Below are 26,864 nucleotides of genomic sequence, written 5' to 3' on the forward strand. Positions count from 1 at the left end.
CACTGCGCCACCAGGGAAGCCCAATGCCTATTTTTTTAATGTGGAAAATGTCCACAATATATTTGTAAGTAGAAAGAGTATGCAAAATATTATTACAGTATAATTATATATATATATACACACACACACACAAAATGAAAGCAGGGTTTATCTTTTTTGAGTTATTTTACTTATATCTTTATATCTTTGATATGTCCATTTTATAATAATTATATATACTTTTTATTACTTTTTAAAATTATTTTTTATTGTAAAATAATATATAATACTTGGCTTAGAAAAAAGCAAATACTACAAAAGAACCATAAAGTGAATGTAAACCAGTCATGCATCCTGGTAACAACAATTATTAGGTTTGGCGTATACTTTTCCATATTTTTTCTAAGAATATATACATTTATTCCCCTTTCACAAGAAATAAAAATTTCTTTTATAATTAGAAAGCCTGCTAGTTTCATTTTGAAAAAGCAAATAATTTAGAAAGACTAATAGAAATGATAAGATTATAAAACAAAACCAGTAAAGACATACTGTAAAGAATATTCAAAGGTATTAAAATAAACTATTAAAGAATTATAAGAAATCATATTAGATAAAATGATATATTAAAAAATAGTTTGAGGAAAAATAAATCACTTCAGCTAGAAGGTTATCTCTCCAAGAGGACTGGGTGACAGCCAGAGTAGCTATTGGGAATCCAAGAACCCATAGCCCCACCTCTCCTCGACATTAAAGGGAGGGACCTTCAGATAGAGGCACCTTTAGACCTTCAAGCTACATTCCATAGAGGCTACTAGATGCCTTGGGATTATCTTGGGGGGGGGGGTGGAGATGCCCCTAACCAAAGCTTTAGCCTGGCCCTGTTTTTTTTCTTTTGGGGGGGAGCCAGGGGGGTTGTTGTTGTTTTACCCTGGGCATAATAGCAAGTACAAATCTGATTCCTGGCGTTCCCAGCTCAAAAACTTCAAAAGCCCTTTCACTAGTTCCTGAATCAAGCCCTCACAAACCGTGTTTTGATGAAGGGCTCCTTCCCCGCTCCCTGGGCTTCTCGCTCCTCCCCCTCGGTCCTCCAACCCCACTACCCCTCTAGCAGTGCTCTCACAGGATGGGAGCTGACATGTACTGTATTTCTCAGTCTACACTGTACATTTCCTGGGTAGAGCCCAGTGCTGTCTTATACCCTGTTGTATGAACAGGTTCAGCTCCAACCCACACTCTATCCCTATCTGCAAACTACATCTCCTGATCTCCGTAAACAGGTCTTCAATAGCCAGGTGGTCTGAAGTGTCTGAATTGCCTAAGTGTCTGTGTATCTTCTTTTTTTTTTTTTTTTAAACCCCAGATAATTCTGATTCTGGCCCCATTCACTACGTTACTTTTTTATTTATTTATTTATTTATTTATTTATTTATGGCTGTGTTGGGTCTTCGTTTCTGTGCGAGGGCTTTCCCTAGTTGCGGCAAGTGGGGGCCACTCTTCATCGCGGTGCGCGGGCCTCTCACTATCGCGGCCTCTCTTGTTGCGGAGCACAGGCTCCAGACGCGCAGGCTCAGTAGCTGTGGCTCACGGGCCTAGTTGCTCCGCGGCATGTGGGATCCTCCCAGACCAGGGCTCGAACCCGTGTCCCCTGCATTGGCAGGCAGATTCTCAACCACTGCGCCACCAGGGAAGCCCCGTGTCTGTGTATCTTAAGAAACGTTTCTTTTCTGGGTCTCAGTTTCCTTATCTCTAAAATGACGTGTTAGAACACAGATTGTATTTAAACATGTTGGTTGGGAGCTGGGATGCTTTTTGAAGACGGAGGGACTGTACGTTTTTTGTATGCCCCCTCCGCGCCCAGCCTCCCAAAACAGGCACACAGCATACATTCCATAAAAGCTTGTTGAATTGATACCAATAAGCTTCTACCCAGTGCTTGGCGCTTAGAGGCCCTCAACAAATAATTATTAAGTTTAATTTAATGTTTGATCTCACCATTCTTGAGCACAGGAACCATGTATTCACTAGGGCCCCGGTAATAGAAGACCAAGTCAGCTAGCTTGGTTTGCGTTCTCAAGAGGTTCACAGTTTAGTGTAGGAGGCTAAGACAATAACTCGTTCATTTAACAAATATTTTTTTTAACGTCAGTGTGTACACAGGTGGAAAAGGTGAGGCAAGAGTGATCATTCCCGGCTCCAGATGAGGTTGAGACATTGATTGATTCGGAGCGGCGACCTTCTGACCTTTTCATTGGTTGTCGCGAACCCTCCCTTCTATCACCCAACCAATCCCGGAAGCGTGCTGGACACCTCCCAGGCCGTGGGCAGCCAATCAAAAGTGCCGAGGGTGGTGGCAGCGGGGGTGCTGACGCCGATTTCAGTTCAGCGAAAAATGACGCGGCCCGGACCGTCCAGTGGCTGGGGGTGCAGGGAGACCAGGCTCCGGCGAGCCGAGCCCTCCGGGCGCTGACCGCCGGCGGTCATGGAGGACGAGCAACCCGACAGCTTGGAGGGCTGGGTACCGGTCCGCGAGGACCTCTTCGCCGACCCCGAGCGGCACCAGCTGCGCTTCCTCGTGGCCTGGAACGACGTGGAGGGCAAGTTCGCTGTGACTTGTCACGACCGCACGGCGCAGCGGCAGCGGCGCGAGGGGAGCCAGCCCGGGCCCGAGCTGGTGTCCGAGCCCGTGTCCGAGGCCGCCGCGCCCCCGCCCAGCTGGGCAGGCCTGCTCTCGGCCGCCGGGCTCCGCGGCGCGCACCAGCAGCTGGCGGCGCTGTGGCCGCCGCTGGAGCGCTGCTTCCCGCGGCTGCCGCCGGAGCTGGACGCGGGCGGCGGCGGGGCCTGGGGCCTGGGGCTCGGGCTGTGGACGCTGGTATGGCCGGCGCGCACGGACCCCGGCGAGGCGGCGCTGCAGGAGCTGTGCGGGCAGCTGGAGCGCTACCTGGGCCAGGCGGCCGACGGCTGCGGCGGCGCCGCGGTGCGCGACGCGCTCTTCCCTGCCGAGGGCTGCGCGGCCGACTGCGAGAGCCCGCGCGAGTTCCGGGAGCGGGCCCTGCGCGCGCGGCGGGACGAGGCGGGGGCGCGGCTGCGCCAGGTACGCGCCCGCCGGGCCGTCGCCCGGTCCTTCTCCCTCTCGGTTCAGCCTCGGGCCCTTTTCCAGGGTGGGACGAGTGCAAGAGGGGGGTCCTTCTGCAGACCAGCGCGGGGAAGGAGCAGGTTAACAGCGTGATGCGCGGAAGGGCCGCGCAGCCTCGCAGGTGCTCTTCACCTGTCGGGGAGCAGCGAGGGGAATTCCGCGGAAGCCCAGCGGGGCCTACTAGCGAGAGGACTAAGTTAAATCAAAGTTTAATCGCAGTTAGGACCCAGGGTAGGCCCTTAAACCTTTCCCCTGAAGATGCTGGTGGAGCTGGCTGTTGTGACAGGAAGTGCCAGAGAATACTGAAAGCAAAACTAGAAATATCCCATCCGTGTAGGAAATGACAACACAGACTGAAGGTAAACAGTGACAGGTTATGTGTATGAGGGAAGACCGATAATGGAGACAAAATGTTTTAGAGGATGAAGGTGCTTCTAGGACACAGGTTTCTTAGGTGATAAAGACTCGGTCAAGTGGACAGCCGACAGGATGTGAGCTGTCTTCATCAGTGTGGAACAGCAGCAACATGAGTGCAATTTTAAGCTTGAAAGAGGTAATTAGAGAGATGGAACAATTCATTTTTTGAGTGGTAAGCTTACAGAACTGAAGGGGATTAACAAATGCACAAAAGGGTTTAAGAGAAAAATATGGCTCATATATCCACAACCAGCTGACTCTCCTGAGTCTAGATTTAGTGCTCTATCCCACACCCCGACATGCCTCTTGCTTGCCCTTTCTCATTATACGCCGTACTTAATCTGAGTGATTTTTCTCTGCCTTCATTTGAGGAAGGGGAGGTGTAAGAGAACAATCCAGGTACATTTCAAAATCTTAATTTTATCCTCTCAAGCTAAATATAGAATGAGCTTTTTATACACCCACTTCTCATGGGTCAATTTCACTTTATAATGTGAGGAAACCACAGGGCAGTTTCAGGTCAGTCAACTTTATCTTTTTTCAATTTATTTTTGACTGCGTTGGGTCTTTGTTGCTGCACGCGGGCTTTCTCTAGTTACCGCGAGCCGGGGCTGCTCTTCCGCTGCGGTGCGAGGGCTTCTCATTGCAGTGGCTTCTCTTGTTGCAGAGCACAGGCTCTAAGCGCCCAGGCTTCAGGAGTTGCGACTCACTGCCTCTAGAGCGCAGGCTCAGTAGTTGTGGCACACGGGCTTAGTTGCTCCGTGGCATGTGGGATCTTCCAGGACCAGGGCTCGAACCTGTGTCCGCTGCATTGGCAGGCAGATTCTTAACCACTGCGCCACCAGGGAAGCCCAACTTTATCATTTTGAATCAGACACTTTTATTTTTTAGACACCCGGTTTCTGACAGAAGTGGTTTTTCCTTAAACTGACATATATGTTACTATTGTAAAAGTTATACTTTACCCAATTTGAAGTTCATTCAGAGGTATTATGGCACTAGTATAGTTCATACTGTTAGGCTAGCTATTGACACTTGTGTGGTTCACCTGTTTACGTGGAACAGGTGGGCGGGGGAGGGCTTAAATACAAAATATAGTGCATCCATGGAAGTGTATGTGATCATCTTAATACTCAGCTCATATTTAGAACAGGAAAGCAATTGATTCTAGAATTAGACCAGTTGCCAAGATTGCTAGTATATGTAAAGTGAAGCTGAATGTTTTGAATTCTGAATAGTCTAAGCAATAAGACTGAAGAGTATCAGTTGTCTTAAGTTTACTTTTTCATGTGTTTTAATATTTTTCAGGGAAACTTTTTTTTAATCCTAGTATTATCACCTGGATAAAATGTCAGCTGAACATAGATCACTTTATCCTTAAGTGGAGGGAAGGAAATAGAAGAATTTAAGGATATTGACTGGGAAAAAAAAGTCTATACTATTACTTGATTTTATTTCTCTTCTCCTGGGGGGTAAGGTAATTTCTTACCAAATGAGTTTATCTAGATTATAAATGCTCAGTTTATTTTCTATCCTGCCTCAGAAGAAGCGCTCTGCAGAGGCTAGAGCCACATTTGTGATGCTAAATGAGTCTGCTGGGGGTTTGGTGGCAATATTAACCTGGGGGAATTAAGAGAGTTGACAAGCTGGAGAAGTACTTGGAGGCATTTCTGTGTCCTTATGAGCTTTTAAAAAAGGAGTACATCCTCACAAAACCTTTATGGTCGGAAAAGTGATGAAAAATATCCTCAGTCTACACCCTATTTGATGCCTTTTTCAGGTCCTTTTCTCTGAGTACTTAGAGAAAACATAGTTGAGATAAAATTTTCAACTCTGCGTCCTCCTCCACCTCCCATTTATTATTATAAAAGTCCCCAGTTACTAAACAGTCTTCAAAAGCACAGTGCTGAATGATTGATTATAGTAATAATAGTCTACTGTGGATATACCATGATTTATTTAACCATTCTTACTGGGCATTTTGGTTGGAGAACAATAGCATTTTCATGTTTAATCAGTATTTTAAATTGATGCATTAAAGTTTAGAACATTCAGGTTTCTTTAGCTTTGTTGGTTTGGTATGATCTTATAAATACTGTCCATACGTGAGCTTTATTTACATTTTGCCTTCTAGGTGCTTCAAGGGCATGAAAAAGCCAACACCATGGTAGCATTAATGAAAGTGTATCGAGAGGAAGATGAAGCATACCAGGAATTAGTTACTGCGGCAACCCTGTTCTTCCAGTATTTACTGCAGCCATTCAGGGATATGCGAGAACTTGCAACTTCATGTAAGCTTGCTATTTTGGTACGTTTTCTTTATATTTTTACTTTATGAGATTTATTCTTTATCGTATACTATTTCTTCAGTCGCATTTAAGATTCAATCTGTGTTTCCACTTTGGGTTTACCCTATCTTTAGATATATTGTAGATATATCGAATTTATTATTTTTTAAATTGATTTCAGTTGAAGACATTTTACATCGGTCGTCTTAATACATTAAGATTTCTGCATATTTTCAAGGGTTACACACTTTCTTTGCTGATGACTTTTGTTTTAAATTTTAATTTTAATTTTTTGGCTGTGTTGGGTCTTCATTGCTGCACGCAGGCTTTCTGTAGTTGCAGCAAGCAGGGGCTACTCTTCGTTGTGGTGTGTGGGCTTCTCATTGCAATGGCTTCTCTTGTTGCAGAGCACTGGCTCTAGGCACGCGGGCTTCAGTAGCTGTGGCGCATGGGCTCAGTAGTTGTGGCACATGGGCGTAGTTGCTCCGCGGCATGTGGGATCTTCCTGGACCAGGGATCGAACCTGTGTCCCCTGCACTTGGCAGGTGGATTCTTAACCACTGTGCCACCAGGGAAGTGATGACGTGTTTTTGATGTGTTGCTTATTTACTTTAGCTTATTTTCAGCCTCTAAGGACACATGCAGACTTATGAGAAATAGGATGAAAATTTAAATAGAAAGGCCCTGGATTGTAATTCAGTAAATTAAACTTTAGTAAATGCTGTCATTGCTCTTATTTCATTGAGCCATGGAACACTAGTTAGAATAAGCATTATCATTCCAGTGTTATAAATGAATCTGGAACCAAGGTGGGTGGGGAGGTTCAATAGCTTTCTCTGGTTCTAAACCAGCTGGAATCAGAAGACAACAGAGAGATCTCTTGATCTCTGCCCCCTGCACTGGGCCATCCTTCCACACATGCACTCATGGCCACTGCCGGGCTACCGTAAAAGTGGTACCATGTTTAGATGAAATTCATGCCAGCCTAACCTGTGGAGAAAGTTGTTCTGTTCCTTATTTTGCAAATCTATTACTTGGATTGTTTTACTTCTTGTGTATATTTTTTCTTTCTCTAAATAACAGCTGTACTGAGATATAATTCACAGACCATATAATTCACCTATTTAAAGTGTACAATTCAGTGGTTTTTAGTATATTCAGTTTTGCAACCACCAGCACTGTCTAATTCCAGAACATTTTCATCTCCCTGAAAAGAAACCCCATACGCATTCCCCATTCCCCCCCCAACTCCAGGCAACCACCCATCTGCTTTCTGCCTCTAGATCTCCCTTTTCTTGACATTTCATATCGTATGGAATGATTTGTGTCTGGCTCCTTTCATGTAGCATCAGGTTTTCCAGTTCCATCCATGTTGTAGTGTGTATTAGAACTTCATTTTTTTCATTGCCAAATAATGTTCATTATATGCACATAGCACATTTACATATCCACTTAGTGATTGATGGACATTTGGAACTTTCCACTTTGGGGCTATTATGAATAATGTTGCTATGAATATTTGTGTACAAGTTTCTATGTGGACATATGTATTCATTTTTCTTGGATATATGGATATGCTGGACCCTACAGTACCTCTGTTTAACCTTTTGAAGAACTGCCAGACTGTTTTCCATAAATGCACCATTTTACACTCCTACCGGCAGTAAATGAGGGTTCCGATTTGACCACATCATCGCCAACACTTGTTATTGTCTGTCTTTTTGATTATAGCCATCCTAGTAGATGTGAAGTGGTATCTCATTGTGGTTTTAATTTACATTTCCCTGATGGCTAACCTGGGTATATTTCTTATGTCACTAAATCATGCTTGGTAGAAGAATTAGATACTAGATGACATAGTATATGTCACAATCATTCATGTTTTAGGTTATTGTATTACTTTTGCCCTTCAGAAAAGAATCACACTATTGAAAAGCTTCCTGCCATGTCCCTAAAAGAAACCACAGCAACAGCTAACACTTGAGTGTCATGTACCAGGCTCTTTGCTGAGTGCTTAACAATACAGATCTCATTCAAACAATCGTGTATTATTATTAATAGAGAAACATAACTTGACAGCATTCCCTTCTAGAAAAGTTATTCAAGTAATACAAAGTAAAAGTAGGGTTTTTTTTCCTTTATACTCCAGAGTATCCCTTTGTCATCCAAAGGATGCACCACTTAGAGCCTTATTCATACTCAGTAAGGAACTGATGAATGAATGAAATTTAATTGACTATGTAGTAGTAATAAAAGTAGCTGAAATAATCCATGTGACCAATTTCCTTTCGATTTCCTAATGGCTCTACATTACTATTCTCTTTTACTAATACAACTTTCCCTTCTTTCTATAGAAGTCCTTGGATGAGGATGGTCTGGGTCCTAAAAGGATAGTTGCCCTGCAGAAGGAAGCCCAAGAATGGACCAGACGGGCTGAAGAAGCTATAGTCTCGATTCAAGATATTACAGTGAATTATTTTGAAAAAACAGTAGACGCATTAGCAGGTAATAATTTAAAATGCTGTACTAAGATACATGTAATTTTCATTTTATTCGGAAAACATTTGAGTGCCTCTTAAGCACCAGGTTCTGTATTTTTTAGGTACTGGGGATTCAATATAAGGATAAGCATAAACAGCCACTGTACAGTCAGGTGAAGGGAGAGAAATCTTAATTATATCAATTATATATTCATTCAAACACATGGAAAACGGCAGTGGCAACAAGCCACATGAAGAAGAGAAACATGGGGCTCTGAGAGCTTAGGAGAGAGAAATTAGGCCCAATCAGAGTGGCCAATGAAGGCTTCTGAGAAGTGGCACTTGCCCTGATATCTGAAGGGTAAATGCAAGTGGAGAAAGCAAAAAAGTGAGAGAAGAGTGTTCCAGGCAGGAGTAGCATTTGCAAAGGCCCTCTGGTTTTTGGGAGCTTGACAAGTCTGAGGAACTTGGGAAGTATGCCAAGTACGAGGAAGCCATGGGCTGGAGCACAGTACAGGCACACCTCATGTCATAGCTCATTTCATTGCACTGCACTTTACTGCACTTCACAGGTATTATGTTTTGTACAGATTGAAGGTCTGTGACAGTCCTGCATTGAGCAAGTCTGTTGTAAAACAGCAAGTGCTATTTTCCCAACAGCAGTTGCTCGCTTCATGTCTCTGTCACGTTTTGGTAATTCTCCTAATATCTCAAACTTTTTCATTATTATTATATTTTTTATGGTGATCTGTGATTAGTGATCTTTGATGTTATTATTCCAAAAAGATTACAACTCACTGAAGGCTTAGATGGTGGTTAGCATTTTTTAGTAATAAAGTATTTTTAAATTAAGGTATGTATGTGATCTCGGATGGCCTCAGCCTGCAGCAGCTTGAAGCAGGATTTCGGTTCCCCGGCCAGAGATTGAGATCAGGCCGTGGCAGTGAGGACGCTGAATCCTAGCCACAAGACCACCAGGGACCAGTGGCCAGTGACAAGGCCCTGGCCTGTCAGCTGTGTAGAAATGAATTTCCACATAGAGACAGAAAGTAGTGAAGCAAGTAAAAGTGTTTATTAGGAGGAAAAAGAGTACAGTGACTGTAGATAGACACACGGGTGGGCTCAGAGAGAGTCGCACCCTCATGGTAGTCTGAATCACTTTTACGGGGCATTTCTTCCGGGTTTCCTTTGACCGATCATCTTGCTTTGCCTGGTTCTGAGTCCGTATTTGGTATATCTCAGGATCCTCCTGTGTGTGTGCGCATCTCTTAGCCAAGATGGATTCTAGAGGCCTAGGGTAGGTTGACATCACTTACTATGAGGTGGCGCCCCCTCCCTTTTTGACCTCCAAGGAGCCTTTCTGCACATGTGTAGTCAGGAAGTCCTCCTTGACTTTGAGAATGAGGAATATGTGGTCTTTTATCTCTTATCTGGGCAGGGCCCAGCCTCCTCCATCATCCTGCTCTTTTTTTTTTTTTTTTTGGCTGTGTTGGGCCTTTGTTGCTATGCACGGGCTTTCTCTAGTTGCGGCGAACAGGGGCTACTCTTAGTTGTGGTGCACGGGCTTCTCATTGCAGTGGCTTCTCTTGTTGCGGAGCATGGGCTGTAGGCATGCGGGCTTCAGTAGTTGTGGCACGTGGGCTTAGTAGTTGTGGCGCACGGGCTTAGTTGCTCCATGGCATGTGGGATCTTCCCGGACCAGGGATCGAACCCGTGTCCCCTGCATTGGCAGGTGGATTCTTAACCACTGTGCCACCAGGGAAGTCCCCATTATGCTGCTTTTATGGAGTTTCTCCTATTACAGAGTTTCTGTCCACAGGGGAGAAACTGTTTAGCCTGGGCCCATCTATCTCCTGCCTCAAAATATACATTGTTTTTTTAGACATAATGCTACCGTACACTTAATAAACCACAGTACAGTGTAAACATAACTTTTATATGCAATGGGAAACCAAAAAATTCATGTGATTCACTTTATTGTGATATTCGCTTTATTGTGGTGGTCTGGAACTGAACCTGCATTATCTCTGAGGTATGCCTGAATGGACAATGTGGTGTGAGAGAATGCCAGCAAGACAGGCAGGGATGAGACCATATGATCTTGTGGGCTGGGTGAAGGACTTTTATCTTAAATCATTGTTGATAGTAGCCCCAAATAGCAACAACTTATTGTCTGTTAGTTTGTTAAACTATAGTACATTTATAAAATGGAACGCCGTGTAGCAGTAAGCATGATTCTCTATAACTATTTTTATGAATAGGAAGAGTTTCCTGATATATTAAGTGAAATAAAAAAGATATAAAGCAGAATGATGATCCTGTGGGGGGTTTTTTGTTTGTTTGTTTTGGTCAAACTATATCTTCCTGTCTGTCTAGCTAAACATAGAAATAGTCTAGAAGTATATGCACCAAAATGTAAGAAGCAATTGCTTTAAGTAAGTGAGATTCATGATTTATTATTTTCTTTTTTTAAATGAAGTTATCTAAAATTTTATACCAATAATCATGCATTATTTTTGTGACAATAAAAAGTCACTAAAATACAAGAATTTTTCTTTTAAAAGGGATGTTTTGCAGGTAACATGGGAGGCAATAAACAAAGAATTAGTTCAGGATAAATTTTTCTGTTTTTAATGAGTTGTAATTATGTTTTATTTTATTAATTACAATACAACAGGAATGCAGAAACAAATGGCACAGGATGAGAAGAGATTTGGTCAGGCTGCCTGGGCCACAGCAACTCCCAGGTTAGAAAAACTCAAGCTGATGTTAGCTCGGGAGACTCTGCAACTCATGAGAGCCAAAGAGTTGTGTTTAAATCACAAAAGAGCTGAAATTCAGGGAAAGGTGAGACAAAGATAAGTGAAACTTTGTTTTAAAAATACACTTTTATTTTAGGTAGGATCTTTCTTTCCAGGCATTGTGAAAGAGCTTCCTTTCTTCGCTTATTCCAACACCATCTTCCAGTAGATAAGAATTTGCAGACTGTGGAAGGTTGACCATGAAGTTTCCCTTTGGTCAAAATGTTTGTGAAATATTATTTTTTTTAAATATATATATATTTGTTTGTTTTGGGCTTTGTTGGGTCTTCGTTGGTGCACGCGGGCTTTTTCTAGTGGTGGCAAGCGGGAGCTACTCTTCCTTGTGGTGCGCGGGCTTCTCATTGCAGTGGCTTCTCTTGTTGTGGAGCACGGGCTCTAGGCACGTGGGCTCAGTAGTTGTGGCTCACGGGCTCTAGAGCACAGGCTCAGTAGCTGTGGGGCATGGGCTTAGTTGCTCCGCGGCATGTGGGATCTTCCTGGACCAGGATCGAACCTGTGTCCCCTGCACTGGCAGGCGGATTCTTAACCACTGCACCACCAGGGAAGTCCCTGTTTGTGAAATATTATATTGTAGGATTCACTTGATGATAACATCAAGCTCAGTACTGATGTAGTACTTTAAAATCAATCAAGTACTCAGTACTTTAAAATCAATCAAGCTGTTTTCAGCACAGTGTTAGAATAATCAAAGAGGTGCTTCATCCTAGAAGCGTAGTCACTTAATTTTTTTCCTGTAACAGTATGACTTTAAAGCAGAAAACATTTGTAAGTACCTCATTGCCATTTATTTTTCTCAAAACCTAAATGTTTTCATATGTTTCAGGGATGCGATAAAGTATTTGTGACAAACATTGAAGAAGGCATTTTTATCCCATTAAATGAAATGGAAAAGTGTTTCTTCTCTATTTGCTTTTTTTATATTTGATATTGAGCAAGGAATAGAAAATAACTTGAATGCTTGTAAAGTTTGCCTTTAATGTACTAATTATTTTAACTTGTTCTTATTTTTTTCATGAAAACAAGATGGAAGATCTTCCAGAACAAGAAAAAAAAATAAATGTTGTAGATGAATTAGAAATACAATATTATGAAGTTCAGTTAGAACTATACGAGGTTAAATTTGAGATATTAAAATATGAAGAAATACTGCTTGTTACACAGTTGGACTCTATTAAAAGACTTATAAAAGGTAAAATATATATTTAAATGTATATGTTTAAATTACACATTCAAGGAAATACAGATCATATTATCAATTATTTCTTGTATATTGTCTAATATATCTGAAATTTTCTAACAAAGTTTCCCTTTAGTACTTTATTATTCAAATAATATATTCATTGGTAAACACACAGCAAAACAAAGGGAAAATATTATTACCCCAGTTAAATCATTTAGAGATACTTAGGCTCTATAGCTTTGTAGCCTTTTTTGTATGCTGATGTTTATAAATATCTTTCAGTTTCTTAAACCAAAACTATGTATCCTGTTCAGTAACCTCTTTTTCACTTAATACATAATAATCATTCTTCCATTTCAGTAAGTAATAAAACCATCAAAAATTTTAATGGCTGCATAGTATTCCATTGTATAGACATGCCGGGATTACCAGTTTTTCACTGTTGTGAACAACATTGTAGTGAAGAACCTTCCTTTACACATGTCTTTGTGTATATGACAGATTATTTCCTTGGAATAAATTTCTAAAGATGGAATCAGGTCAAGGACAATGCATATTTTACATTTTGACACATACTTGTTAAAAAAAAACACTACAAGAATCATTTGATATGCATTTTTCTGTACCTCTATTATTTTCTAAATTTCTAAATTTCATTCTACATAATGGCCCTCTAGATAGGTTGTACAAAATGATGCTCCCATCAGCTGATTATGAAAATAGCTGTTTCCCCATACTTATTCCTTAAATTCTCGCCTACTTGAGAGCAAAAAATGGCATCTTCTAATTTTCATTTATTTAATCACAAGTGATGTTGAACACAATTTTGTATGTTTACTGGCCATTTGTATTTCTTTTATTCACGGCCTATTCATGGCCTTTGCCCATTTTTCTTTGGAACATTCCCTTTCTATATTAGAGATGTTATTCTATTATCTGTCATAAGTTGCAAATAATTTCTCTGTCATTTGCTTTTTCTTGCCTTGTAGGAATATTTAATTTTTATGAAGTCACCTCTATCAGTCTTCTGCTTTGGTGTTATACCTCCTTATCCCAAAATTATATCAGTATTTACTTATGTTTTGTTTCAGTATTCTTATGATTTTGTTTTTAAAAACCTTTGGCTCTTTAATCCAGGTGAAATTTATTTTGATGTGGGGTAGGAATCTAACTTTTTCCCCCAAATTGTTAGCAGTCCCAATCACTGGTTTTTAAAAACATTTTGCCCTGTTGCTTTGACTTTTACCTGTCTCATATCCAGAATTATCATATTTGTTTTGATCTATTTATGAATTGTTATTTTCTTTCACTGATTTGTGAGTGGCTTCTGGTGCCAGTACCATGCTGTTCCTATTATTGTACCTTGGAGGTACATTTTAGTATCAGGTAAAGCAAGTACTTCCCTCATTACTCTACTTTTCCAAAAATTTTCTGACTTTTCTCACTCCTTTATTCTTCCAGATGAACTTTAGAATCATTTTGGCAAGTTCAAAACAAAAAAACCCAAAAAACTCGGAATTTTTATTGGGATTGCACTTAACATTAGAGATAATTTGGGGAGAATTGTCGTCTTTTCAATTTTGAATCTTCCCATCCAAGAACATGGTATGTCTCTCCATTTACTTAAGTCTTTTTTTTCCTAAAGTTCCTCCAAGTTTAGTTATTTTCTTCATATAGATCCTGAACATTTAATTTAATCCTAGGTATTCAAAAAACTTTACAGTAGCTTCACGTTATAAGCACTTTACATATTTAGGAAAAACTTCTACTAGAAAAAAGTTAATCTGGAAGGATGCATGCCAAACTGTTCATGTTTTCCTCCAGGAATAAGATGCCAAAGAGTTGGTGAAGGAAGAGGAAAATTTCACTTTTTATTTTGTGTACTTCTGTAGGGCTTGAATTTGTTACAGTTAGCATGTATTTTTAAAAAATCAATATGTAATTAAGATTAAATATCATTAAGGCACCTTAATGATATACTGCTGGTAGAATGTAAGTTGCCTTTCTGGAGGAGGGTGATTTGACAGGAGTCATCAAGAGCCTTAAATATTCATCTGCTAAGGAAGTAATAAAAAATGTACACAAAGATTTATATTCAGATGTTCATCACAGTGAAATTGATAATAATAGAACATTGGAACATTCTAACAACAGAGAGTGCTTAAATTTGAGAATACTGTGTTGCCATTAAAATTATATTTCCATCACATGGAAAAGTTTCTCTAAGAATTCTGTTTATTGATATGTGTAGCTATATAAGTTGTGTGTGTGTGTATGTGTGTACACATAGACATATATATACATAAATGTTAATCATAATTACAAGGATATTTAACTTTACATTAAAAAAGTATGCATTATTTTTAATAATAAGACATGTTTTTAAAAAATCATTAATATGTTTCTAGATAAACAGGATGAAGTTATCTATTACGATCCGTGTGAAAATCCAGAGGAACTTAAAGTCATGGATCGTGTAATGGGGCTGCAGGATGATAAGAATTTGGAGGTGAAGGAACTCAGCCGGCAGTGCCAGCAGCTGGAATCTAAACGGGGCAGGATCTGTGCCAGAAGAGCCCGTCTCAGGAACAGAAAGGTAGGAGCGCCCAGGGCAGCCTTCTTTTCTTACCCCTTCTGGGGGTTTCTTCTTTTACGAAAGATAAAGAGGTACTGAAAATAAGGCTTTTATCAGTGATAAATTTTGTGTGTGTTTATGTAGCTATCAGTGGCTACAATTAAAATACATTTAAAATGTTTTTCTTAAAAAGATTCTTTTTCCTTTTGGATTTAAGCATTTGCCATCATCTTTAGATTTTAATTAAGTCTTTCAGCAACTATTTATTGAATGCCTATTACTTATACAGGTATTTTAAAAACCACAAAAGGTAGAAACTTCTAATCAGCTATAATAAATGCTAAAATTAATTTTATTGTGAATTGTTGATTATAAAATGTCAGATAATATTCAGCTCATTTCAGTCCTTATATGTGGTGAGTGATTTTTTTTCTTAATTTTTAAACACTCCATGATTACATAAAAAAGTAACATAGGGGCTTCCCTGGTGGCGCAGTGGTTGAGAAACTGCCTGCCAATGCGGGGGACGCGGGTTCGAGCCCTGGTCTGGGGGGATCCCACATGCCGTGGAGCGACTAAGCCCGTGAGCCACAACTACTGAGCCTGCGCGTCTGGAGCCTGTGCTCCGCAGCGGGAGAGGCCGCGATGGTGGGAGGCCCGCGCACCGCAATGAAGGGTGGCCCCCGCTTGCCACAACTGGAGAGGGCCTGCACACAGAGACGAAGACCCAACACAGCCAAAAATAAATAAATAAATAAATAAATTAATTAATTAAAAAATGTAACATAGTAAGAAAGGCTAAGCATAATTGAAATGTAGTTTTTAATTTTCAGGTATTGTAGGTTGGATGTGTTATGTAGGTATATTTGGAGATATTACTTAGAACATTATGGGGAAATGTGTTTAAAATAATTGCATTGAAACAGGTCCTTAGGACACATCCCACTTAGGAATGTGGGACTGCCTGTATGTCCTCTCATTTCCACTTGGTTGGAGGATTTGCTTTTTCATCTCTCAAAGCACTAAATCCCAGCCATGGCCCTCCTACCGGGAAGGAGGGATTCCCGTAAGCAGCCCATCGCCCTGTATCACGTGACCGAGGAGAAGGCAGAAGCACCGAGCCACACCATAACTCCTATTAATAAATGCCTTATACTGCAGCCCAAATGCAGTGCTTTTTTCTTTTAACCTTTTATGCTATAGCCCATGGTAATATTAAAAACCATGTGGCGTTCAATTTATAACCAGGTAAAAAACAGATCTATGAAATTATATTATTCCCCCAGGATCACTGCAAAGAAAATCATCGACTCAGATTGCAACAGGCTGAAGAAAGCATAAAATATTTGCATCAGCATCATAGCGTTCAGAGGGTGAGTGGTTGAAGAAAAATGTTTTATAGTTGCATAACATGACACGTGGGCTTAAGTTTGTACAAAGTGGAGCTCCACTGCCCTGTCAGCCTTGATCCTGAGGGGACAGCGCAGTCTGGCCCTGCAGCATGGGGAGCAGACGTGGGGGCCGGAGGAGGCAATAATGTCAGGTGACGGTCCCCCTCTTTCTCAGGACTTCTGAGAAGTTTACAAATATGTGTTTGTTTAAATACAGAAAAGAGACCAGAAAAAAGAGGAGGAGCAAAAGAAAAAAGAATGGATAAACCAAGAACGCCAAAAAACACTCCAACGATTGAGAGCATTTAAAGAGGTGAGTTCTAGAAATAATCACTTCGCCTGCATTGTCTGGAGAAATAACCGAAGATCACCCATCCTAGGAGAAAAGTATAAAGTATTAGGAACAGATAATTTGGGACATAAAATGTTTCCCAAATGCCATTATTTGTAGTCTATAAATAAAAAACAAAAATATTAGAAATATCAAGATGTTTTTGACCTTGCCGCACACTAGGGTTCCTGCTCTCCCCCCGACCAGGTGGTGTGACTCTGCTCACCATGGTGTCAGCTGGCAGGGAAAACTGAAAATAGTTAAATTGCCCTTAGATTTAGCTGGTTGTTTCCTCATTTGTAATAAAGAAGTCTTTAAAATTTGGTCAAGGAAACATTGTGATATAAGTATAATTTTGTGCCCTATTAAAAGTGAATAGGTTAAAAAAAAAAAAAGTAAATACTTATTTTAAAGTAACATTAAACTTGTTGAATGTAAAACAAAAACCTGTTCTCATCACACACCTGCAACACACACCTTCATAATGACCCAAAAGAGAAAACCACCCACTCCCAGACATAAGTCTGGGATGAGGTATTGAAGGTGCACTGTGTGACACCAACAAGAAAAATAGGGGCCACCGGAGTGAATCAATCACGTCCTACAACTTCATCTTGTTTCCTGATATGCTTTCTACTCTGATCACTGCCATATACCAGGCATGTGCTAGGCACTTACATTCATTCTTATTTAATTCTTAAAACAACCTTGTGCGATATCATCACCACTTTTTAGATGAGTAACTGATGCTCAGGGTGATTACACAACTTAGCTCAGGGATATACAGAGTCAGAGCCACAGCAGAGATTCTCCAACCCGGGCACATCGGAAGCACCTCTGGAGCTTCTAAAGCATACTCATGCCCAGACCCCACCTCCAGAGAGTCTGATTGTCCTGGGTGAGAGCCTGGGCATGAATGCGGGGGGCTACATGAACACAGATGAGCCAGGTGGACAGTAACTTGCTGGTCAGCTGTCACCCGAGGGTATTGATCAGCGTGGAGGAAGGGATTCCAGGGATGCAAGTCCAGCTCCGTCGCCCTGAACTAGTCAGAGCAGCGATGAACTTTCAAATGTAGACAGTGTGAAGATGGTATGAAGGTGACAGAATCAGACTGCCTAAGCTCTCAACAAACTGGAACGAGTTGACCTCAAATTGGTAAAAGTTGCAGTTTTTTTGGTCCATGGAGGTATACATCCCTCAAGATTAGGTCTTTGTAAGGTTAGGTTTTTCTTTAGTAAACTATACCTGCGAGACCAGAACTTCTTTATTTTTTTTTATTAATTAATTTTTATTGGAGTATAGTTGCTTTACAATGTTGTGTTAGCTTCCACTGCACAGCAAAATGAATCAGCCATACATATACATATATCCCCTTCCTTTTGGGTTTCCCTCCCATTTAGGTCACCACAGTGAATTAAAGAGTTCCCTGCGCTATACAGTATGTTCCCATCAGTTGTCTATTTTATACATAGCATCAATAGGGTATATGTGTCAGTCCCAATCTCCCAATTCCTCCCACCCCACCCCCTTCCCCTTTGGTATCCATACATTTGTTCTCTATTTCTGCTTTGTCTGTGTCTCTATTTCTGCTTTGCAAATAAAGTCAACTATACCGCTTGTCTAGATTCCACATATATGCGTTAATCAGAACTTCTTTAATTCACATTTTTAAATTATAAAATTTACTCTAAACATAAAAATTAGAGAAACATCCATAATTCCTGTTTTAACTGTCACTTTGAGGTCCACCCTGCTGGTATTTTTCATACCTCTGTTTTTTACCTGGTTATACATTCAACACCAGATCATCTGCATTTTTTAAGGATGTTTCAGACTTTGCACTACTTATGATTTTTCATGGCTGCCTAATACTTTAAATTCACCATAATTTTTTCAACTATCTATTGTTGATGATACTAAGTTTCTGATTTTTCATACTAAAAATGTGATGAATGTTTTCATCTGTATATATCCTTTCATATCTTTATTACAGAGAAAGTATTCTATGAAAGGATATAAATGCTTATTTCTTAATATATAGATTTGTAGCAAGGGTGGCTGTACAAAGCGAGAAGGAGCCACTTTGTGAATTAGAATAATCCACGCACAGAAATGCTTCAGTGTTCACTTATAGAAAGCTTCAGCCTTTTGACAGTTTGCGTTTGTAGCAAGTTTCTCACAACAGTTTTTCATTTTCAGAGATGTCCAAGTCGCTCTGTCCTAAAGAGCTCTCGCTCACAACCTGTGGCTCCACACCGGCCGAGTGGACTTCCCCGGCAGACATCCCCGCCGACTTCTCAGATGACGGCGGTGATCCATCCGTCCTCTAGGAAAACCAGAAGCGCTCCCTTATCTGAAGTTAGTAACGTGATAACCCCTGAGCATGAAGACTGTGCTAGAAACATCCCTGTTCAGACTTTTGTTCCAGTTGGTGCCCAAACACACTCCAAATCAAGTGAGGAGTTGCCACTGCCTCCCCCTCCTCCTCCTCCACCACCACCACCACCACCACCACCACCACCACCGCTGCCCCTCCCTGCTCCGCCCTTTTCTTCTCAATCTGCAAATCGTCGGAATTTACACTTCAGGACTTCAGCGAAAGATGATCAGCCGCATCCTCTAGTGTGTGAATCGCCCGCTGAGAGCCCGTGTGGTTCCTCAGACAGTTTTACCTGCCCAGGTAATCTGCCGAAGTGTCCCTGCTCACCAGGGGTGGTTAGGTGGTTGGAGCGTTCTAGCTTTAGGAGCCTTCATCTTCAAATCAAAACCTTTTTTTAGAACTCTCTACAATCTTAAAATATTTCAGTATTTTTTGCCTTATCACTCTTTTATTGCAAAGTTAGCATAGCCTAAATCTGAGTTTGATAAATGCTGTGGGAAATCTTTCTAAAATGAAGCGGTCAAAAAAATAGTAGACCACTTTTCGCATTTGCAAGTATAGCACGCTGAATACACTTGAATATTTCTCTGTCTAATGAGGGCTATAGTTCTACTCATTATTCTAATTATGATTTAGACATTGATTATGGAGGAGACGGGCTGAAATCTGCCCAGACTCAGAGCCCACTGCTCTGGAGTGTATTTGTGTCTGTGTTTAAATTCTATCGAAATGCTGTGTACACTTGTTTTAAAGATTACGCCTGAGTACCTCTGCCTAGAACATACAAGGGGACCGTGAAAGGTGATGTGAATTATACAAACAGAACAGTTCCAAACTGTGGTTCTGGTAATGCGTATCTAGTTATTCTGAGTTCAAGGTTTCTTTGCACCTGGAGCCAGGTACAAATGAAAATGTGCACACTCTTAGGTAGAGACCGGAGGCCCATTTCCATGGGGTCTGTGGCAACATCGTGTAAATGAAAGCGAGAGCTCACGTGCCTGGGCCTAGACGAGAGATGGGACGTGGCAGGGCTTTGCGGGGGGAGCCCTGTTCCCGGCCTGGTGTAGCCCACACAGTGTGGGAAGCCCTGATCAGCTCACACACACTGCCTCAGTTCACTGGAAAGAATAATAAAATGCCCTCGATGGTGAAACTCTGTCTTGTTACTCCTAGAAGGGAAATGTAATAACAAGTTATAGGTTAAAATCCAAAGTGTTTTGTTAGCCACGGCATGGCCTTTCAATTCTGAACTAGAAATGACTATTCACCTTGAAGTCTCACATGGAAGATCCCTAGATGAGTGGCTACAGTCATGCCCCGGTCTCCAGCAGGTGGTAAAAGATTTTACCCCTGCAGGGGTCTCAAGGTGCCAGAGTGAAAAATAGCTTCTCTTCACCAAGGCCTTGAAACTCTGATCTAATCTGTGTTTTGACAGCATTTCACACCCTCAAAAGTAGAGCACGTAAGTTACGTCAGGGTAATGTAGGTGGAATTAAACACACTATATACAGAGAAATGTGCCAGTGCCACCCACTCTGGGTTCATTGAGCTAGTGATTAAAGTTTTGCTTTAAGCCTTTTCATGTGTGGAAACCTACTCGCTTCATTATCACAGAACGAGTCATCACTGACTAATATCCAAGACTGAAGTTGGAGAAATACAGTGGGGTACGTTAAAAAATTTTGTTAAGTGGGAAGGGAAATGGAGGAGATACAATTTTAGAGCTGTCAATGCACATTGGGTCGGATTACTTAACACCCCAGGAGTTCATAACTATCTTCAGGGTTACACAAAAGGATGATAACACCTGGGTCTTGAGAAACAGCCACCCTAACAGAAGGTGTGTTGACTTTTGACTGTGCCTGGGAGTTGCTATGGATTTGAAGAAGTACTGGAAAATAAGTGGTCAAGGTAAAATATTAGCAATTAGACTATCCTGGATTCAGAAAGGGAGCTGATGGTTGACCTCTCTAGCAGATAATCAAAGCATTTGTTTAATGGAATGATGATGATTTGTTTACATCATGGCATTAACTTATGGGTGACTTAACCCTGTTAACGAGTACAAAAATGTCTCGGCATCTCAGGGAGAAAGAGTTTGATTTCGTGACTCCTTGCTCTGTTTACTCAATTTCAGGGTCGATGGACGAAGTGCTGGCCTCCTTAAGGCATGACAGGGCCCCTCTCCAGAAGGTGCAAGCGCCCACGTTGTCCCCTCCCTGTGCCTCAGTCAATGAGCACATTCTGGCTGCCATAAGGCAAGGGGTCAAACTGAAGAAAGTTCACCCTGACCTTGGCCCGAGCCCCAGCAATAAACCCACCAGCGACCTGGAGAGGAGCATCAAGGCGGCGCTTCAGAGAATTAAGAGAGTATCTGCTGACTCGGAGGAGGAGGACGATCGTGATGAGCAGAACCCTGGCGAGTGGGACCGTTAGCCTCTCCGCCAAGGCCCAAGGCTTGTTCTGGAAAAGCATGTGAATGGGGTGCTGGCAGACTGGCCACATAACGCCCCGAAAGATCAGCAGGGCTGGGCGTGTGACGTTGCAGCTTTATTTAACGCTGCAGCTCTTAAAGTCAGGGAAAGAAGGAGAGACGTGGTGCCTTTCACGCATCTAAGAACCCACGGTGAGCACCGCTGGCATAAGAAAATGGTAGTTATTGTTCACCACGGATAATCTAGAATCATTCCCTTATTCTGAAAAACGTTTACACTGCTATGGTAAACAGCACTACTGACCGTTCCTCCCGAGTGTGTGTAGTGGTTTCCTGAGATTGAAAGGTTTGAATGTGAACGTTATTTTAACAATAATCCGAATAAGTTGCTTATAAGCAGAAATTATTTTAAATATTTTAAAGGAAATGTATTTCATGTATCAGGCAGTATATAAACTCATAATAAAGAACCATTTATAATGCATCAGTGTCACTCATGAGGAAATGAAACATAATATCTTAACACAACCATCCCTCCCTTGGCTGGGTTTAGCTGAAATCTTATTGAAAACATTAAACGGGACTTCCCTGGTGGCACAGCAGTTAAGAATCCGCCTGCCAACGCAGGGGACACGGGTTCGAGCCCTGGTCCAGGAAGATCCCACATGCCGCGGAGCAACTAAGCCCGTGCGTCACAACTACTGAGCCTGTGCTCTAGAGCCCACGAGCCACAACTACTGAAGCCTGCGCACTCTAGGGCCTGCGTGCCGCAATTACTGAGCCCGTGAGCTGCAACTACTGAAGCCCGCGTGCCTAGAGCCCGTGCTCTGCAACAAGACAAGCCACTGCAGTGAGAAGCCCGCGCACCGCAATGAAGAGTAGCCCCTGCTCGCCACAACTAGAGAAAGCCTGCACGCAGCAACGAAGACCCAACTCAGCCAAAACAACAACAACAACAACAACAAAATCCCCAAAACGTTAAACATTTATTTAAGCAAATACTAAGGGTCGGGGAAGAGTGTTGTTCCCCTTAGGCACTCATGCTGGAATCATTTCTCCTCCTTGCTTTGTGTTAAAATTAGGAAAGGGGAAGAGACCCATACAAGGCAGTCTCCTCATTTCTCAAATTGTCCAAAGCATCCCCACTAATGTCATCACCCTCACTCTTGCCATGGCAATCCTGGGTTTCCACAGAACAAGATGAATCGACCCTCCTTTTCCAAAGAAAAGTTGTTATAGACCAAAACCCTTCCCACTTAGAGTTTCTTCTTAGCTAACTCTGAGGGGCCTCAGCTGGCATAGCTGGGAGGGGTCTGGGTCCTTCTTCAGCAGCTGCAGCCTGGACCTCCGTGCATGGCTGGAGATCCTTCAGCGTGGCCACTGCCAGGTCACCCGTGGGTCTGTCAGGTGTCCTACTTTCCCTGACCTGAAGTGGTGCAGACCCAGATCCAGCTCCTGTACATGAAGGTGCCTCACTCTGCTCCCGGGGCCCAGGCCTTGGTGCCCGGCACTGGCCTCTGTTCCCACTGTTCCCTTTCCTTTTCGCAGGTTCCCGGTGTGTGTGTGTGTAGGGGTGGGGGTTGCTGCACGTGGGGACAGTCCCTGCTGGCTACTTGCTGGGCCTCAGTCGCAAATCCCAGTGGCAGGCCAAGTGGCAGCCTCCCAGGCCTCTTTCTACACCATGGACAGGCCAAGCTCAGCACAAAAAGTTTCTCTAGAAAGAATCTGGTATTTTTAAAAATGGCAACATCAGAGCTTTGCTGGACTTTCTTATGCTTATTACGCAATTTGGTATTTTTATTTTAATTCTTGTAATTTCAGTATTTTGAGACACCAGTGAGCTTACTCAGACTTGGATAATTCTCAGAATTTGCTTTCTAAGGCCTGCCAAAGATGAGAAGACCTCAAAAAAAAGATCCTTTTCCAGAGAGTTCTCCAGTTAAAACCCCTCACCCAACTGTCTAACGTGCATCCAAACTTCTCTGGAATCCTCTCCCTCATTTCTCCATTTCCCCCCTTCTTCCAGGCAAGGCTTAAGTCCAGACTCCGGCCTCAGGGGATCCAGAGCCAAGGGGAGGGTCAAGTATTGTCTCCTATTGTCCAGCTTCAAACCTGTGCAGCCCATCCGCTAAAGCGCTGTCAATCCATCTCCACCTCCACCCTCGATGTCCCTCTCCACTCACCAACCCACACCGGTAAAGGCCTGCCCCTCAGAAACCTGGCTGCTGTCCCTCCGCCCCTCTCCCGCCACAGGTTTTACTCCAGCAATACCAAGCAGGCTGCCCTCAGACGGCCCTGCTCGCCTAAGCCTCGGCGCCCGGGGCATCCCAGCCCTCTGCCACCCGTCCGGCAAATCCACACCCACCTCTCAGTCTCAACTCCATCGCGTCCTCTTCTCCAAAGTCTTCCCGGGCCCTCCCCCGCCCTAGGACCACTGCCCCTTGTCCTGGACACCGGTCACAACGCCTCCCCCAGCCCACAGCCCTGGCTACAAGGGCAGCCCACTTTGGCCATGTTTTAAGAGCCTGAGTTGGGCCCTCTGGCTAAAGCTTATGCTAGGACAGCCAATCCATAACTGGAAACCTCCTATGGATTGTCCCGGAGTGAAAAACCACGAGCTAGGCTGATCAGACTGACTTATTCATTTGTTCATTCGTTCCCTCTCCCGCATTTGAATTGGGGAATCAAGCAGGTAGTAGCAGGAGCCAGAATCAAGAGGTTTCTGATTAATGACCACCCATCATGTGAAACCATGTAGCTGAGTGAATTTATACAGTAAGTCCCCTACATACGAACCTTCAAGTTGCAAACTTTCAAAGATGGGAACATGCGTTCGCAGGTCCAATCATGTAAGTTAGTTCACGCGTCTGATGTACATTTTCATGTGCATGCATCTGCTACAAGTGGTTGTGCTTTTGTGTACTTTACCGTACAGTACTATTTTTTTGTGTGTGTGTTTTTTATGTATTATTTGTGTGAAAAGTATTATAAACCCATTACAGTATGGTACAATATAGACGATTGTGTTAGTTGGGTACCTAGGCTAACTTTGCTGGACTTAACGAACAAATTGGATTTATGAACGCACTCTCAGAGCGCAACGCGTTTGCGTGTCAGGGACTCACTGTACAGCAGAGTTTCTCAACTCTTAGATATGCGAACTCATGGGAGGAGCGTATCGGGTTTCTATTGCTGCCAGAACTAACTACCACAATTATAGGGGCTTAAAACAACACAAATTTATTATCTTACCGTTCCATAGGTCCGAAGTCCTACATGGGTCTCACTGGGCTAGTATCAAGGTGTCAGCAAGGCTGTGTTCCTTTTTGAAGCTCTAGGGGAGAAGCTAGAAGCTCTTCCAGTTTCTAGAGGCTGCCCGCATTCCTTGACTTGTGGCCCCTTCATTGATCTTCAAAGCCAGCAACACCGTATCTCTCTGACTCTTCTTCCACCACCATCTCTTTCTGACCCCAGCCAGGAAAGATTCTCTGCTTTTAAGAACTCATGTGATTAGATTGGGCCCCCCCCAGATAATCCAGGATAATCTCCCCATCTGAAGGTCCATCTGTAAGGTCCCTCCTGGCATGTAAGGTAACACATTCATAGGTTCTGGGGATTAGGATGTGGACATCTTCGGGGAACCATCATCTTGTTGTCTAGCACAAGGAGCTTCTAGAATGCATATTGCCAGGCCTGGCCTGCAAAAATGCTAATCCAGGAGGTTTTTCTGGGAAACCCAAGATAGCTCTGAAGCAGCTGGTCTGCAGACCATCCTTAGAAAAACACGAATATATACAAGTCAGACAGGAAATGAGGGGGCTGTGAAAGGGAAGAGTGAGGCAGGCATACTTAGAGCCATTGCAGGTTCCTTCCAAGATGAAGAGCCTTGGAGCTGGATGTCTCACAAAGTCTTGAGAGTGGCCCAGGGTCACCCCAGCTCTGGAGAAGCAGGATGTACTCTGACTCCTGTTCTTGAACACCTGTGAGAGCCCTGCTTGAGGGGGAGTCTCACAAATCCTCCATCAGCTGAGTTCCATTTGCACCTGCAATGTATCACCTCACGACTCCACTGGAATGTAATAAATTTGCGGAAAATATCTGTGTCTTTTCACCTTTGTGTTCCCAGGGCCTGGGGCATAAAGGTGCTCAAGAAATATTTGTTAAATGAATACATGAATTAATGATTTAAGAGCTGTACCTGTGTAGGGAGGGTGGGAGGGAGATGCAAGAGGGAGGAGATACGGGGATATATGTATATGTATAGATGATTCACTTTGTTATAAAGCAGAAACTAACATACCATTGTAAAGCAATTATACCCCAATAAAGATGTTAAAAAAAAAAAAAAAAAGCTGTAAGTGTGAAAAGAGCTCTCTAAGAAGCATGAGAGAAGTCCCCTGGAGTGGCTGATTTTAATCTGGAGGGCCTAGGCCTTTGAGCTGGGTCTAAGAAGAGAAATGGGGTTGGAAACGGGAAAGGATTCAGGGCAGTGGGAAGAGCAAGAACTAGAGCACAGAGAGGATGCACCAGCAAGGCCTGGGCAGGACCAGGGAAGGCGGCTAGTGTGACCTCATGGGGGGAGGATGGAGAGAGGGAGCTAGAACCTGATGACTCAAGCTTTAGGAAGAGGCCTCTGGCAGCTTTACCTAAAAGGAACCAGACGATCGAGGAGATCCTGGAGTGAGGGGATCAGGAACAGGATAGGGACTGTCTGGTGAGAGAAGCAGTGATGGAGTGAAGAGATTGGGATAACCAGAGGAAGAAGCATAATATGGTGACTCATTGTGCAGGAAGCAAGGGCAAGGACATAGATGGTGCCAACACCTGGAGGGGGGAGGTGCCACGGTCAGGGACCAGGAGGTGGGTAGGGGGCAGCACCGGACAAAGGGGAGCTGACTCCAGGAGGCTGGGACAAGGTGGAGTGGGGAAGCCTTGGAACTGCCAGGGGAGAGTGTCACAGGAAGGTGGCCCAGGGCGGATCCTTGGAGACCCCAACACTACAGGGCAGGAGGAGGAGGGGAAGGAAAAGGAGTAGTCAGGAGCAAGACAAGAATTGGGAAGGAAAACTTCATTCATGGGACGATTATTGCAAAAGAGCAAGGTCAACTTTCCCAAGCGCCCCGGAGAAATGAAGCCTAGGACCCGACTGGTGTAAGGAGGCCCCTCTGGGAGGTGGTTCACGTGGGGCTCTGGGCCAGGGGCGCCCCGCAAGTGAGCTGCAAGGGCATGCAAAGCAAGCGGGCATGGGTGGCCACAGAATCACTTCCACTCGGTAGTGTGCTCTCTTGTGCAAACACGCGCTGGTTTATCTAGCAGTCCCTCTAAGTTAAATCACCCTCCACCTGAAACCTTTGCTGTCAAACATGGGATGGCTGCATAGAGAGAGGGCCTAGGACAGCCTCATGGAGATTTCTGCAGCACAGGAACCTGTGAGGAATTCTTGTGACA

The 26,864-nt window shown here is 43.0% G+C and overlaps 1 protein-coding gene across 1 annotated transcript; it reads left to right on the plus strand.

Moving 5' to 3' along the window:
- Positions 1 to 45: 45 nt before the first annotated feature.
- WHAMM (WASP homolog associated with actin, golgi membranes and microtubules) lies at positions 46 to 21,900 on the plus strand. The gene is made up of 10 exons (XM_082388498.1): positions 46 to 3,073; positions 5,667 to 5,840; positions 8,175 to 8,325; positions 10,978 to 11,147; positions 12,146 to 12,311; positions 14,711 to 14,898; positions 16,164 to 16,250; positions 16,486 to 16,581; positions 18,802 to 19,282; positions 21,120 to 21,900. The coding sequence occupies exons 1-10, from the start codon at positions 2,462 to 2,464 to the stop codon at positions 21,416 to 21,418; spliced, it is 2,424 nt and encodes an 807-aa protein (XP_082244624.1). The 5' UTR covers positions 46 to 2,461; the 3' UTR covers positions 21,419 to 21,900.
- The last annotated feature ends 4,964 nt before the right edge of the window (positions 21,901 to 26,864 follow it).

Source organism: Balaenoptera borealis (genome assembly GCF_965194805.1).
Source record: "Balaenoptera borealis genome assembly, chromosome: 3".
Taxonomy (NCBI): Eukaryota; Metazoa; Chordata; class Mammalia; order Artiodactyla; family Balaenopteridae; genus Balaenoptera; species Balaenoptera borealis.